At 35.6% G+C, this 14,061-nt stretch overlaps 2 protein-coding genes across 5 annotated transcripts in view; one reads left to right on the top strand and one right to left on the bottom strand.

The window, feature by feature from the left end:
- Pms1 (PMS1 homolog 1, mismatch repair system component) overlaps window positions 1-14,061 on the bottom strand; it is a 108,318-nt gene that overhangs the window by 86,923 nt on the left and 7,334 nt on the right. The gene's annotated exons all lie outside the window — the stretch shown is intronic.
- Window positions 42-12,273, top strand: Ormdl1 (ORMDL sphingolipid biosynthesis regulator 1). Of its 3 annotated transcripts, XM_020172404.2 has the most exons (5): window positions 42-221; window positions 1,052-1,121; window positions 1,956-2,136; window positions 7,401-7,552; window positions 10,762-12,273. In XM_020172404.2, exons 3-5 carry the CDS (start codon window positions 1,963-1,965, stop codon window positions 10,895-10,897), a joined length of 462 nt encoding a protein of 153 aa, XP_020027993.1. In that variant the 5' UTR covers window positions 42-221; window positions 1,052-1,121; window positions 1,956-1,962; the 3' UTR covers window positions 10,898-12,273. The 3 variants fall into 3 exon arrangements, with proteins under 3 accessions (XP_020027993.1, XP_020027992.1, XP_073927369.1); XM_020172403.2 differs by lacking the exon at window positions 1,052-1,121 and having other exon boundaries at window positions 84-221; XM_074071268.1 differs by lacking the exons at window positions 42-221; window positions 1,052-1,121 and adding an exon at window positions 1,138-1,539.

The following is a 14,061-nucleotide window of genomic DNA, read 5'->3' as shown; positions in this document are numbered from 1 at the left end:
TCCTGCCTTGCCCGGGGAAGTGGGATTGGCGCTGACGGCAGCCAATCGCCTGGCAGCCAGTTGGGCTCGGAAGACTTCCGTAAGCAGCGCGGTGCTGGCGCTGACCGCTGGTGATTCGAGCGTCGGGATTCGCTGCGGTTCTCGCCCCGCTGATTCTGCGCCGTGCGGGCTGCGGGCTGCGGGCTGCGGGCTGCGGGCTGCGGGAGCCGGCCGGCGTTGTGGTAAGTAAGCACAAACGCGGCAGGGACTTCATGGGCCTGGTGGGCCTAAGAGACAAAGCAGGCTCCGGTTAGCCGTGTAGCCGTGCGGGCCGAGTGGCCAGATGCTCAGCTCTCAGCCCTAGTCTTTGCGCCACGGCCCTCTCGGGCGTGCAGCTGCAGCCACCGAGGGCGAGAGGGGGCCGCCAACGGCCGGGATGAGAGGTGGTGGCGTCCGTACCACAGCGGGATCCTGCAGGTCGCTGTCTTCCAGTGCCGGGCAAGGCCCGAGCCCAGAGCCGACGCTGCCTGTAAAGTCATTGTTTGCGGATCTTCAAGAGGCGGGGCGCACCTGCGGGGAAAGGGTTTCTGAACTGGGTGGCCTTGCCTTGCAACTGAGATTTCACTTGTGATCCTCTTTCCATCCCGTGAAAAGTGGAAAAACCATCTTGAGGCATGTTCTAAGAATAATATACCACTTAAAATACTGTATGATAAACGATGGATGTTTATAGTAGAAAAAATATCTGCACACCTAAGTTTAAAAGACTTTGCCTTGTTTTCGTGTAACTTCATTACTGTAAGCCTCGATGCCTATTCCATACATCCTGAGAGGGTGAAAGGGACATTATACCCCAAAACACTTTCTGGATGGGCTTATGGGAAACGCCTGCTTGTGCTAACTCTACAGTAGAGAGAGTTGACTTAACTTTTCAGTGGGAGCTGTTACGTATTTAATCTGGAACTGTTGTTCCTCTTCCCTGGGATGATCGGTATTCATCAGGATAATCTGATTTTGTTTAAGAACTCTTAGACTCAGATGAACATAATCACACAATGAGAACTATTTTCAGTTTTTCCTCTAGTACCGTTTCATCGTGAACGTAAAAAGAGTAAGGAGAAAACTACGAAGAAAAAGAAAAGGTAAAAGTTAAGGGAAATTTGACTAGAGAAGTATTCAGTAGATTGATTCATGGCTTTTAACATAGTCGTGCTACAAAATTGAGAAACAACACCTCTTGACCATGTAAATTTTACACACTATCAACAGCTCATTCCTCCCAGGTTCAGTATTGAAGTGCTTTGAACTCTGACCATTAGATGTAACAATCTGGCTACTCAAAAACAGGCTGGGTCAGTTCTCATTTTGTTATTGTTTGGGTTTTTTTAAATATTATTTTGTTGATTGTCATATTAGGTACAATTAGCCAGATGCAATAAGTACCCTATATTTTCTCACAAATATGGAAACTAATAATTTTTTAAAAAGTAGACAACTGAAAATAGAAGACAGTAGGAGAGGAGATGTAGAAAGAAGGGATACAATCAAAGCATGTTATAGGTATGTATGGAAATATCACAATGAAACCCATTAATTTGTACAATTAAAAGATAAAATGTTGGTAACTTTAGTTCCTGGTTTTTCTTTTAAAATGTAGATTTTCTCTTTCAGGTTGAGTTTTCTTGTCCATTACTTCATGTAGTAAAACCAACATGCTAGAAGACAAGTGTTAGAAAAGGAACCATAAAAACTAGTCATGGGGGAGGGTGCAGAATAACGTGTTTATTTTACCATAGTTAAGGATTTTTTACTGCCTACTGTAGTATCTACAAGTAGCATATTTTGGAGGATGTGTGTGTTCTATTTCAGAATAACAAGGAAAAAAAAATCCTGGTAACATTTTGTTATATCAGAGTTAGGGCTATTTACGTTCCCAGCTGTATCAGTGCTCATTCATTTCATTATCTTTCCTCCAGAGGAAACATGAATGTTGGAGTTGCCCACAGTGAAGTGAATCCAAATACCCGTGTAATGAACAGCAGGGGTATGTGGCTGACATATGCACTGGGAGTTGGCTTGCTTCATATTGTCTTACTAAGCATTCCCTTCTTCAGTGTTCCTGTTGCTTGGACCTTAACAAATATTATACATAATCTGGTAAGACTTTCACTATGTTCTAGATACTTAAAACCTCAAGGTCTAATGGTTGCCAAAAGTTTAGGGGAAGAAGGAATGGGGAGTTAATGAGTACAGAGTTTCAGGATTTTTTTTTTTTTTTAAGCTATACAGAGAGATTCCTAGCGTTGCTTCCATGCACATATGTATTACAACCCACATTGGTTTCATCTCTACCAGACCTCTTCACTACTTCCTAGTCCCCTTTCCATAGTGGCCTCAGCCAGTTTAAGTTTCAGTTTTGCAAGATGAAAAAAGTTCTGGAAAATAAATGGCAGTCGTGATGGTTCACTAACAATACAAATATACTTAATACATTGTAAAGAAAAACATGACTTAGTGGTGTTTTGTGGTCATTTGTATTGCTGTGCTAGGGGTTAAAATAGCTATGAGCTACAACTTCTTCAGCCTAACAATGTAGTGTTTTCTGACAACTTTATTTAAAGTATAATTCTATACCATAAAATTCATCTATTTAAAATGCATAGTTTCATTGTCAGCACTGCAAAAAATATAAATGTATATTTCAGTGGTTTGGATAGGATTTTGATTTTTTTTCCTTTTTTCTAAGGAACACTTTTCTCCCATTGTTTGTATAGAAGCAAGAAAATAGGTTGTTTTACTAAAAATTACAAGATACCATAATGTATCGATTAACCAGAATACTTCAGAAGTAATTCTGGTTTTTGGTTAACTGAAGTCTAATGAAAATCTTTGGTTTCAATCCTTGTTAAGTCTTTCTAAATAATATACTTTCTTGAGTGAATATAGAAATTTTGAGTGTATGATGCCTTAGCTATCCTGTAGTAACTATTGGATTAGCTCTACAATGTAGTAGAGATTTGATTGACTCTACTGACCATCTTGTGCAGCCCTGGATTTAACTGTCTTTAAAAAAAGAAACACATAAAACAGTTCTTATAATGGGTTTTCTTATCTTTAACAGCCTAGTAAAGTAGAACAAAAAGGGAGAGATCTAGTTACTAGAGAATTTTAATTGAATCCAAATTAACTATATTTATTTAAAAATCAAAAATTTAAGAATGCAGACCAGTGAAACAAAATGTACAAAAAATCAGTTTTTCAAATGACTGTTTTATATCTTATGGCATGTACTTCAAGTTGATTGGTGGAGCACTAAGATAATATGCTGAGGAAATTAGTAATCCATTTTATGTGATAGACTGTTATGTTTAAGAGAGGGTTGTACTATGAACCTGGCCGGGTCCAAATTCCTGGGTTCAAGCAATCCTCCCACCTCAAGTTCCTGAGTTGCTGAGACTAGAGGAGCAGACCAATATACTTAGTGAACATTGTTTTTGAATAGGGACTTCAGGACTGGGGTATTGCTCAAGTTGACTAGTAACAAGGCCCTGAATTCCAACCTCAGTACCACAAAAAATCGCAGCTTCTGCGAAATTTTGACACTAATCATCAAAACTCTTCCTTTGGCTTCCATAGGATACTTTCTTCTATATGTATTTCTAATTTCCTTCTCTATTTTCTCTTGCAAGGTCTTCCTTTTGTCTTTAATCTCTCTTAAATATTGCTGGTTCCAAGGTCCTTTTCTTCTCTTGTTTTGCTCTTTTCTACCTAGGTTCTTTTCATCTATCTGTATTTTCAGTTCCTACCTGAAGAATGGTCATATTTATAATAACAGATCATCTTACCCCTTAAACCAAAAATATAAACTGAATTTACCAGATTCCTGATTTTTGCCTTACAAACCCACAATTCTCCTCTGAATTTACTCTAAAGGCACTGCTGTTTACCCAGACTGCCAGCTGAATGTCAATGATAAAGTGATCATCCAAACTGAGAGCTCTAGTAATGACTTCTCCAAGAGAAGAGGTGTAAGCCAGATAAGTACTATGCAAACGAGGACATATGGTCAGTCTAGTCTTAGAATAACTCCTTTTCCTTTATACTCCCTAACCATTTAATCAAAGACCTCTTGTTCTACTGCTTCACTGTCAGCTCGCCCACACCCTCATTTTCCTCAGGTAAATTACTCCTAACAAGTCAAATGCTCTTGATTTTTCTCTACTGTACCTTCCTCCATTCCAACTTTGCAGGGAAATATTTTTAAAATGAATGTCTGCTCAAGTCATGCTATAAATCCTTCAAAGGTTCTCTACTGCATTTATGGTAAAATGCCAAGTTCTTTGTGTGGCATATAACATAGGTTAGTAACAGTATAGAGGCAGAAAGGGACTCCCATCATATCTCAACTCTCTCCAAACATAGGCTGTGCTCTAGCAACAAAGAAAGTCATCTTGCTGTTACCTTTTTACTTTGGCTTAAGCTCTTCTTTTTTAAATAATCTTTCTCTCTTCCTTGAGCTCTGCCTGCCTGGCTGATTTCCTACCTGCTCAGCAAAACTACTCAAGTATCACCTCCTCCAGGAATCTCTACAACTCTCTGCATTCTGTTGTTGCATTTATCATAGTTTTAAAATTAGCACTTTATCTCTTTTTAATATTTTAATTTCTGTATCTCTAATAAAATATGTATATGTTTGCTTCCCTTTTTCAGTGGCACGTCTTAAATGTACTTTGAAAACCATCCCCACCCCCACCTTCCATGTTTTCAAGTTGATTAACTGAGATTGAGACACAGTACATGACCATGAAGAAATAGTAGGTAATTGACACATTGTAGGAAAGCAAATTTCTATTTATTCATTATTAGTTCACCACACTAAAAGCCTAAACTCAACCAGCCATAGATGTAGCAATTACATGACTCCAATTTTAGATTTCCTTTGAAGATAGCGTACATTGAACTAATTAAAAATGTGAAATACATCCTAAGTGTTTTCAAACATGGGAAAATAGAGCTGATTGTTGTACCTGGTTAGAAAAATACATTGTATTTGCCTTTTAAAGCCACAGTAAAAATCTGCAGCGATTGTTTTTATTCAGTGCTGTAGTTTACTCTTAGGAGATGATGTTAGTGATTCCCAAAATTACTAACCCAGCTTTTAAAATGAATGGGAATTCTCTTTATATTTATTCAGTAAATATTTTGAAGGTACAACCATGAGATATGTATTTTCTTTTTCTAATTCAGTGTATGAATAATCACGTTTTTATATAAAAACTACTAAAAGGAAACATACTAGGGTAGAATATACACAGTCAGAAAATATTTTTATTCTCCCCCCCCCCCACCGCCCCCCGTGGCTGGTGGCTGAACTCAAAACTTGGCATATGCTAGGCAAGCACTAAACTGTTTGAACATTATAGTGTAAATACTAGTAAATGCATGTGGCTTGAAGGAAATAGAGGATTTTTCTTCTCCTAGACAGATTCTAACACATTATGTGATCTACAGGAGAGGTTCTTAACTTTTTAAGGTCATATACTCCTGAGATTTTAAAGGCTTATACTTTCTTTCTCATTGTTCCCTTAAAAGATCTTGTGAAAATGTTTCCTAGTGCTTACGGCATAAACACTCCTTGGCTTGATGTCACCTTCTAATATATCTAATATTTGTATAGTAGCCCTGTTTCCTGAGGAATTAATGTTAATGGGAACCAAACATTAAATAAATAAATAGCTCTTAACACAATTTATTGCCCTGCAATAAAAGGATTATCAATGAAATTCTATACAAGCACATAAACAGGTGGCTAACCTCATATTACTAATGAGGTTTAGTAAGGCATTTTCATTTGAGCTAAACCTTCAAAGATGAGGTACTTGACCTGATAGCATCAAGCTACCTTTTGCCCCAGCAACAAGGAAAATTTCCCACTTGTAACTTTGGTAGTGGTAGCAGTTTCTTTCTGCTTTGCCATCTAGTTGTTTATACATATCTTTTTATCTTACCATCCCTTAGAAGACTGAGTTTTTTCAAGGCTGGGTTCATATCTTGGTCAATTACATATGTGCATACATGTCGTGTCATATACACAAAAACCACTTGTTAAATGTTTATTGCATTAATTCTAATGGAACCTGAGTCCTTTCCTTCATAGCTTAAGTGTTATTGCAGCTAAACAACTTTTGAATTACCTACTGGATTAGCTAAGAAACAAACTAAGCTCCGAAAGAACAGGCTTTCTTAACTAATACAACGTAAAGTTGAAAAACATTAATGTTCCTATTTTTTTCTACATATTTATTAAAAGCTGAAGTAGAAAAAAATGGCACCACATCATGGCCTCCAGAAGCAAAGTTATTTCATGATAGTATTTAGGATTTATGCTGTTTCCAGTATTCCAAACAGTGATCCTTAAATGGAGTACTATTTATCAGTCTAAATTGGCATCATAATCTCAAAGAAACCAAATCTAATATACATTGGTTTTTTTTTCCAAATTAACCACAAAACTAGGTAATAATATCATAGACAAAATGGCTTTTTTTTTTGCTTTGATTTTTTTAAAAACTGGTTTCAGAAGAAACACCATTGAGGCTAACGTGATTTTAAAAGTAAATTGAAGCTGGGCATGGTGGCTCATGCATGTTAATTCCAGCTACTTGGTAGCATTGAAAGGCCAGTCAAACGTTAGCAAGAACCCATTTCAACCAACCTCTGGCCATGATGACACATACTTGTCATCCCAGCTAGGTGGGAAATGTAAATAGGAGGATCATTGTGCAGGCCTGCCCAGGCATAAAAGACCCTATCCTAAAACTAAAGCATAAAGTGGGAGGAGTTCTGGAGGAGTGATTCAAATAGCAGAGTGCCTGCCTGACTAGCACAAGGTCCTGAGCTCAACTCCCAGTACCACCAAAAAAAAAAAAAAAAAGTAAATTGATTTGAATATTACACCCATTACCTCAGACCATCTTTATTGCTTTGAAAGAGAACTATTGATACTAACTCTAATATTTCTAATACTAAATACCTCAAGACTCTTGCCCAATAGAGAGATTTTATTTATTATTTTATTTTGTATGTCTATTTTACAAGTATCATCAGACATTTGGAAAAAGGCAATCCTATTTGCTTATTTGAAAGATGTTTGGAAATCTAAATGTACCCTGTATTTTCAATTTAATGAAAACAAGTTACTTTTGGTTTCCCTTTTACTATCAGAAAATAATATTTGCAAACCCCAGAAAACTTTATATAGAAACTGCCCATCTCTTTTCACTACTGCATGAAAGCTAAAAACTGAAGCTGTTAAGTTAAATCACATACTCTTTCACAAATAGTGGGAAACCATCTTAATGCCAACTGGCGAGGACTAATTTTGTATTTGATATTGATAATCTCCTTTGCTTGTTTTTCAGGGGATGTATGTATTTTTGCATGCAGTGAAAGGAACACCTTTTGAAACTCCTGATCAGGGTAAAGCAAGGCTCCTAACTCATTGGGAACAACTGGACTACGGAGTACAATTTACATCTTCACGGAAGTTTTTCACAATTTCTCCAATAATTCTGTAAGTGGTGGAAATATTTAGGTATAAAGGCCACATACAGAATAGAAAGATGTCCAGTTACAGATTAAATTAAATTAGAAACAACGTATTTTGTTGAAAACGTCTGTCAGTTAAGTAGCTACCTCAGATAACAGTATAAGGTACGGGTGAAAAATGTTTCCCTTTCTCCCCCATTTGCTTATTTTTTCACTTGTTTACTTTTTCATTCATTTATATCACAATATACTTACAGATTTTGTTTTGTTCCATGGATTAAAATCTGTTACTATCTTATTTGAATGCTCAGATTGTCCAATATTGGACCAATAGGAGGCCATCCTGTGTACAATTGGCATGCCCATAATCAACAAGATGACTCATTCTCAGATTTACTAAGTTGTCTACTTTAGCCATGGAATCAGCCATTTCTCCAAGGAGCCCTGATTCCTTTAATGAAAATACTATTTAGAAATCAAGAAAAGGCAAAAATTTTAACAAGTTGATAACAAGTTTCACTACCAAAGGTACAGTTGGAGACAGCATTTCATGCTTGTCAATACCTAGACATTCTGGGTTACACAGGCCAAATACATTCCAGTTCCTGTTCATAAGTTTCTTATAAGAAAATCAAACATGTAATTATATTCTGTATTGCGTATCAGATAAGTGGCCATACACAATGATTTAGGTGCTCATAAGAATTTCATTGACCACTCATCCCTATTTGGATAACCCTATTCATGTACCCTGGGAGAAGAGAGTATGATTTAGAAAAAAAGAGTTCAGACTTTACATTTAAGGTAGACCTGAATTGAGATTTGTATCTATCATTCAATAAACTTGTTTTGCTCATATATAAGAGTAGCTAATGATAGGGTTACATACTATATCATTCAGTCAGCTTGGTTTGTTCATGTATGAGTCTAGCTAATGATACCTTAACTTAATCTTGATACTGTAAAAAATAAATTGAGTTACCTATTTGTAAAGCATCTAATTTGGTATCTGGTATCTAATTTCATCCTAGTACCTGGTACTTCGAGTTCTCCACAAAATAATTCCCACCTCATTATTCCTTTATGTGAATATTTTTTCCCCACCCAACTGCTACCTGGTCATGCTCTTCTAAGCAGCATTTCTTTTCATGGACAGTCCTACTTCTGTGCATTTGTTCAAGTTCATTCTAACTGAAATGTCATCTCCCTTAACTTTATTCAGATATAATCAAAGACACATACTTTTTTTTCCTTGCAAGAGTTTATAATGAGTACATAGATTACTTTGAATGCCACACTCAGTTTTCACATATTAAAGATGCAAGGTCTAACAAAATAAATGCAGTAACAAGAATAATGGTTCCTTAGACCTAAATTAGGATTTTAGCTATATTGTTTTTAAGCTATGTGACATTTGGCTTTTCTTAAAAGCTTCCGGTACTTCAACTATAAAATATGTAGAGGATTATGGCATTGTAACGTGTGAAAAAAGCTTGACATAAACCAAATTTTCAAGTACAGCACATTTTTTAAAACATAATTTTGATCCATGGTTGTGATTTCAAATATTCTAATTAAATTCTTTATATAACTGAAGAAATAACACTGAAGTCATCTATATACCATTGATAACTTCTTTTGTGTTGCTGGGAATTGAACCCATTACCTTGTACATGCTAGGCAAGCACTCTACTAACTGGTCTGCATCCCTAGTCCCGGTACATTTCAAAATACCTTCACATTTTCATATTTGGTCATAATTTGTCAGATAGGTATGACATGCAGTGCTACCCAGATTTTTAGAAAAAGAAACATACTCAAATTCATGACCTTGGTAAAGGTTTTTGCAGCTAATTTGGAGCCCAAGATTAAACCTTAAACTTGTATCTTCTAATACAGGTCTCTCTCTAATATATCCCTTATCAGATAAATGCTTTCACACTGATTCCCACATGAATTGCATTCCCTCAGATAGTTATTTAGGTTTTTTAAAGAGCAGAATAATTTTCATATAATCTACACAATTAGCTTTCATTAAAAGACAAGAAGAGAACATAGGCTATAGTATGGTAAGGAGAAGCCATACCAAGATTTATTATTTCTAACCTATCAGATTATACATTGGATCCACAAGGACAATGGCAAATCACATGGCTTACTAAATGAAAGTGGTAATACTATTTTGTTCATGAAGGAAGTATAAAAAGTCTTCAACTATGAAAGCAGGAAGAATTTAAAGCAAAAATTGAGGAATATGGTTTATTCTTAAGATTTTCTGGCTAACTGTAAAAATAGGTGGAAGATGATAGAATTTTTCAATCTAGATGGTTTTGTAAATGATGTATACAATTCTCTGTGGTGCTTTTAGTTGTACTTGGAAGTAGCTGTTCTTTTCTAATCATGTTACATGAAATATTTATCTCCGCTTATGAGAAACCAATGATAGTAGCTAGAGGAAAGGCTATTAAAATATTCCCTTGTGTGTGCTTAAATTAGACAAACACATGCAAACTAAATTCTTAGTTATGATTAAGTAAACCATATTTTATTCTTTATATCTGTGTTAAAGCACTCTTTTAGTAGTCATAAGATATATCTACACTAGACAATCTGAACTGGATAATTTATGGTGTTAAAGTTTATACTTGTTAAAACATTCTTACAAGCTGGGTATAGCAAAACAATTGAAATTTTTACAACTGTGTCTTTTAGGTTCTCAGTTAGTTACAGACCTAGTCACCTCTTACGAAATGACAACATTAAAAGGGCACCCAAGTATTTTGGTTCTTTCAGAGGTACTGAATTGCACCAGTGTACTAAAACAAACTTTTCAAAGCTTTACAGTAGTGATCTCAGTCTTTTGGGAGAGTCAGAAAACCCTTATGAACATGATGGATGCTTGGATCCAGATTTTCTCTTCAGAAACACAAATAAATACAAAAATACACTTGAAATCTCAAAGGGCATATGAAACCTACTTTAAAAAACCTTCTGCTTTAAAGGATGCTAAGTGGCAGTACACTATTAAGTACATTTAATATAACTGCAGAAATGCAAAATTTTTAAATCCCAAATCAAATAAACCCTGGCCCAAACTAAAATGTTTCTTTTTATTTTAGTGCTCAAAATATACTTTTAGTCATTTACATCTTGTGGTCTTTATTCTTTTTATTATTTTATTCTAAATCATTTCCTTTTGAATATTATATGTATTCTTAACTTTTATCTCTACAGATATTTTCTGGCAAGTTTCTATACGAAGTATGATCCAACTCACTTCATCCTGAACACAGCTTCTCTTCTGAGCGTGCTTATTCCCAAAATGCCACAACTACATGGTGTTCGGATCTTTGGAATTAATAAGTATTGAAATGTTTTGCAACTGAACAAAATTGTTAACAGCTACTGAGTTTCCTGTAAGGAAGGAGTAGTTAGTAAACTGCACTGTTTGTGTGATAATGTGAAATGAGAGGTATTTACATTGAAGGACCAACTGCTGGTTCTTCATATGGTGTCTTGAAGTGCAGAATTCTAAAAGATGCCTCTGTTTATGCATCTGGTATATTTCTGAAGAGAGGCTTTATAGGTAGGCTGGGCAGGCCCAGTTTATAAGTTAATGGCAGTACAGTGAGGGTACAGTAGATAAACCCAAGGAAATAAGAGATTTATAAGAGACTAGGACCAGCTTACAGTAGGCATTATGTTAAGAAAAGAAAATTTCCAATCATTCAGTCACAGTCAGTTTAAGCAGGCTTACATGTAAACCAGAATCATCTCTGTACATGTTTATTATAGATTATTTTTATTACCATACACATTCCCCTCTCTTTTATATGAGCCAGTTCCTACCTTACAAGTATACTTTTTTGGTTTTGTCAGCTTAGTATTGTGTGTTGATAGATGAGTCATTTTTGCATTTGTTACATTACAGAGTTCATGAAGGTCCACCTTCATGATTGATTGGGGATAGAAGATAGCCAGGTACCTTACAGGCAGCTGCTGAGTTAGCATTCTAGTTTTAGAACAAAGTGGGTTTTACTGCTTTTCCAGACACAGGACTGAACCAATTAAGAGAATAATTTATTTCAAATAGTTCAAAATATATGGTAATTTAAAAGTATCTGTTTATTTGGTAAAGTCTGTCATTCTTTTGAAAAGGAAATATAAAACAGACAACTATATAGCCACCTGTAGTCTGGCAGAAACTGGTTCTCTACCAAGAGTATTAAGTAAGCAATGGAGTCTTTATTTAGCAGGCCTGACATAAAAGATAACATTGTCTTTTTTGAATCTTCCTATTTGTCAATCCCCATAGTTTGCCCATAAGTATGTTGCCTCTTAAATAATGTGGGTAGGACTTAGTGTAGATAACCCCAAATGGTAACTATTTCCATAGCAGCAACTATATTGAATTCTTGTGACTTAGGAAAGTGTCGTATAGTTGCTAACATTAATTACAAGAAATAACTATATGCTACCTTGAGAAGTAAATACATCAAAAAAAGTTCTGATATATGGTAATTGAAAATTCAGTAACATAAAATTGAGTGAAAAATGTTGTTGACCAACTTAAATTTGTGTCAATAAAGTGACTTGTAGGGGTAGTAAGCATTGTTTTGTATTTCAAAAATATTGAGTTAGAAAATCAGTTATATGAGACTGCCTTTGTATGTTTGCTTTTTCCCATGTATTTTGAAATAACTGGTAGTCTATACTTTAATAAAAATTTTCCTTGGTGTAAGATTATTTTAGAAGCTTTCCAATTCAGTTATCAAAACTATACTACCATTTATTTTTAAGCAACTGAATTTGTAAGATTAAGACAACTAGAAATATTCCTTTCTTTCACTTCATTTTAAAGCTTACCTCAAAAGGTTTATAGTTTTTACAAATATTTCAAAGACAGAAGTCTTCTTCTCCTATTTTCCCTGCTTTGTCCCTTCAATGTTTTAAAAAATAGTTACTCAATAGCTATATGAAGGCCCATTCTCTTATAGGTATTATTTCCAATATTACAGGCAGTTGGTAGACAAGATGAATCAGTTCCCTCTCTGAAGGTGCTTGGTCTTGTTGGTAGATGATACTCAATGAATAAACAAATAACATGTTATTCCATGAAGTGATAAATGCAATGGAAAAAAATTAAACAGGTGACAGGCCTGCTTAGAAAGATCTTCGCTGAGGATCTTATCTGAAGTGACATTTCAATACATACTTTCCATATGTGAAAAAGTAAAGATAAGGAGAAAGATGATTCTCGAAATGAGTAATGACATATATTATGGGTCTTAGACAGAAATGAGATGTTTGAAGAAGAACAAGACCACCACTGGGACTAAAAAGAAATGAGGAAGAGAATGTTAGCAAAATGAGGGCCAAGAAGTAAGTGGAGACCGATTACAAAAGGCTTTATGTATCAAGGTAATAGCAGATTTTACTCTAAGCATAACAAAGCCATTTGAAGAGTTGTACAGAAGATTAAAGTGATCTAATTTTATTTTAAAGGTAACTGACTAATGTTGAGAATAAACTAAGAATAGAAAGCAGGAAGAATAGTTGAGAAGCTACTGCAGGTAAGAAATAGCTCAAACTAAGGAAGCAGCAGATAAAGTGGTCAGACTTGGGATATACTTTTTAAGTGTAGCCAAAAAGACTTTGATATGTTGAATGTGGGCGGGCAGGAGAGAAAGTGACTCCTAGATTTTTAGCCTTACGAAAACTGCCAATTTCACAAATTTATGCTGTTATTTTTGGCCATACTGGGGTTTGAACTTAGGACCTTGTGCTTACTAGGTAGATACTCTACCACTTCACCCACGCCCCAGCCTTTTTTTTTCTCTTAGTGATTTTTCAGGTAGGGTTTCATGCTCTTTGCCCAGGACCACCTAGGACTGTAATTCTCTGACCTACACCTCCCATATATCTGGGATTGCAGACACATACCACCACACCCAGCTTGTTTGTTGAGATGGGATCTTGCTAACTTTTTTTCCCAGGCTGGGATGGTGGTTGTTAGAGGTTGGAGAGGGAGTAGGAAGTTATTATTTAATGGGTACTGAATCGGGAAGATAAAAAGTTCTGGAGATAGATGGTAGTGATGATTGCAGAACAATGTGAATGTATTTAATACCACTCAGTGTACATTTAAGCAGTTAATTTATGTAATTATATTTTACCACCAAAAATAACCTGAAACAAGCATAATAGTTCAGCAAACAAAATAAATGGCAAAATATCTTCTGGAGATGATTGGCAGTATAAATGGATGCTCCACATCAAAAGATAATGGTCAGCAAAGAAAACTAGAAGCACTGCAAATAGCAGTATATTTTTAGCACAATCAAGTCCATGAAAAATGAATTTAAGGCAGATATGTGATTCATGTGGAAATGGATGCACTGGGCTTGAAATATTAGCCATTAGAAGTACTAAACTCATTTTTACTGCTTCAATTTCATATTTCCCTGGCAATCCTCTGTTTATAATCTGGATTTGGCTTTCACTGTAATTTTGTCAACTCACACAAGATGATGA

Source organism: Castor canadensis, chromosome 4 (assembly GCF_047511655.1).
Source record: "Castor canadensis chromosome 4, mCasCan1.hap1v2, whole genome shotgun sequence".
NCBI classification, from domain to species: domain Eukaryota; kingdom Metazoa; phylum Chordata; class Mammalia; order Rodentia; family Castoridae; genus Castor; species Castor canadensis.
Note: the sequence above shows the minus strand (reverse complement) of the source record. Positions and strands in the feature narration are given on the sequence as shown.

Excerpts from the sequence above, each read along its gene's own strand:
- Ormdl1 (XM_074071268.1), top strand. The coding sequence starts at position 1,442 with ATGGAAACTAATAATTTTTTAAAAAGTAGACAACTGAAAATAGAAGAC. Across the intron at positions 1,540-1,955 it reads ACAATCAAAGCATGTTATAG|AGGAAACATGAATGTTGGAG; the intron begins GTATGTATGGAA and ends TCTTTCCTCCAG. Across the intron at positions 7,553-10,761 it reads ACAATTTCTCCAATAATTCT|ATATTTTCTGGCAAGTTTCT; the intron begins GTAAGTGGTGGA and ends TTATCTCTACAG.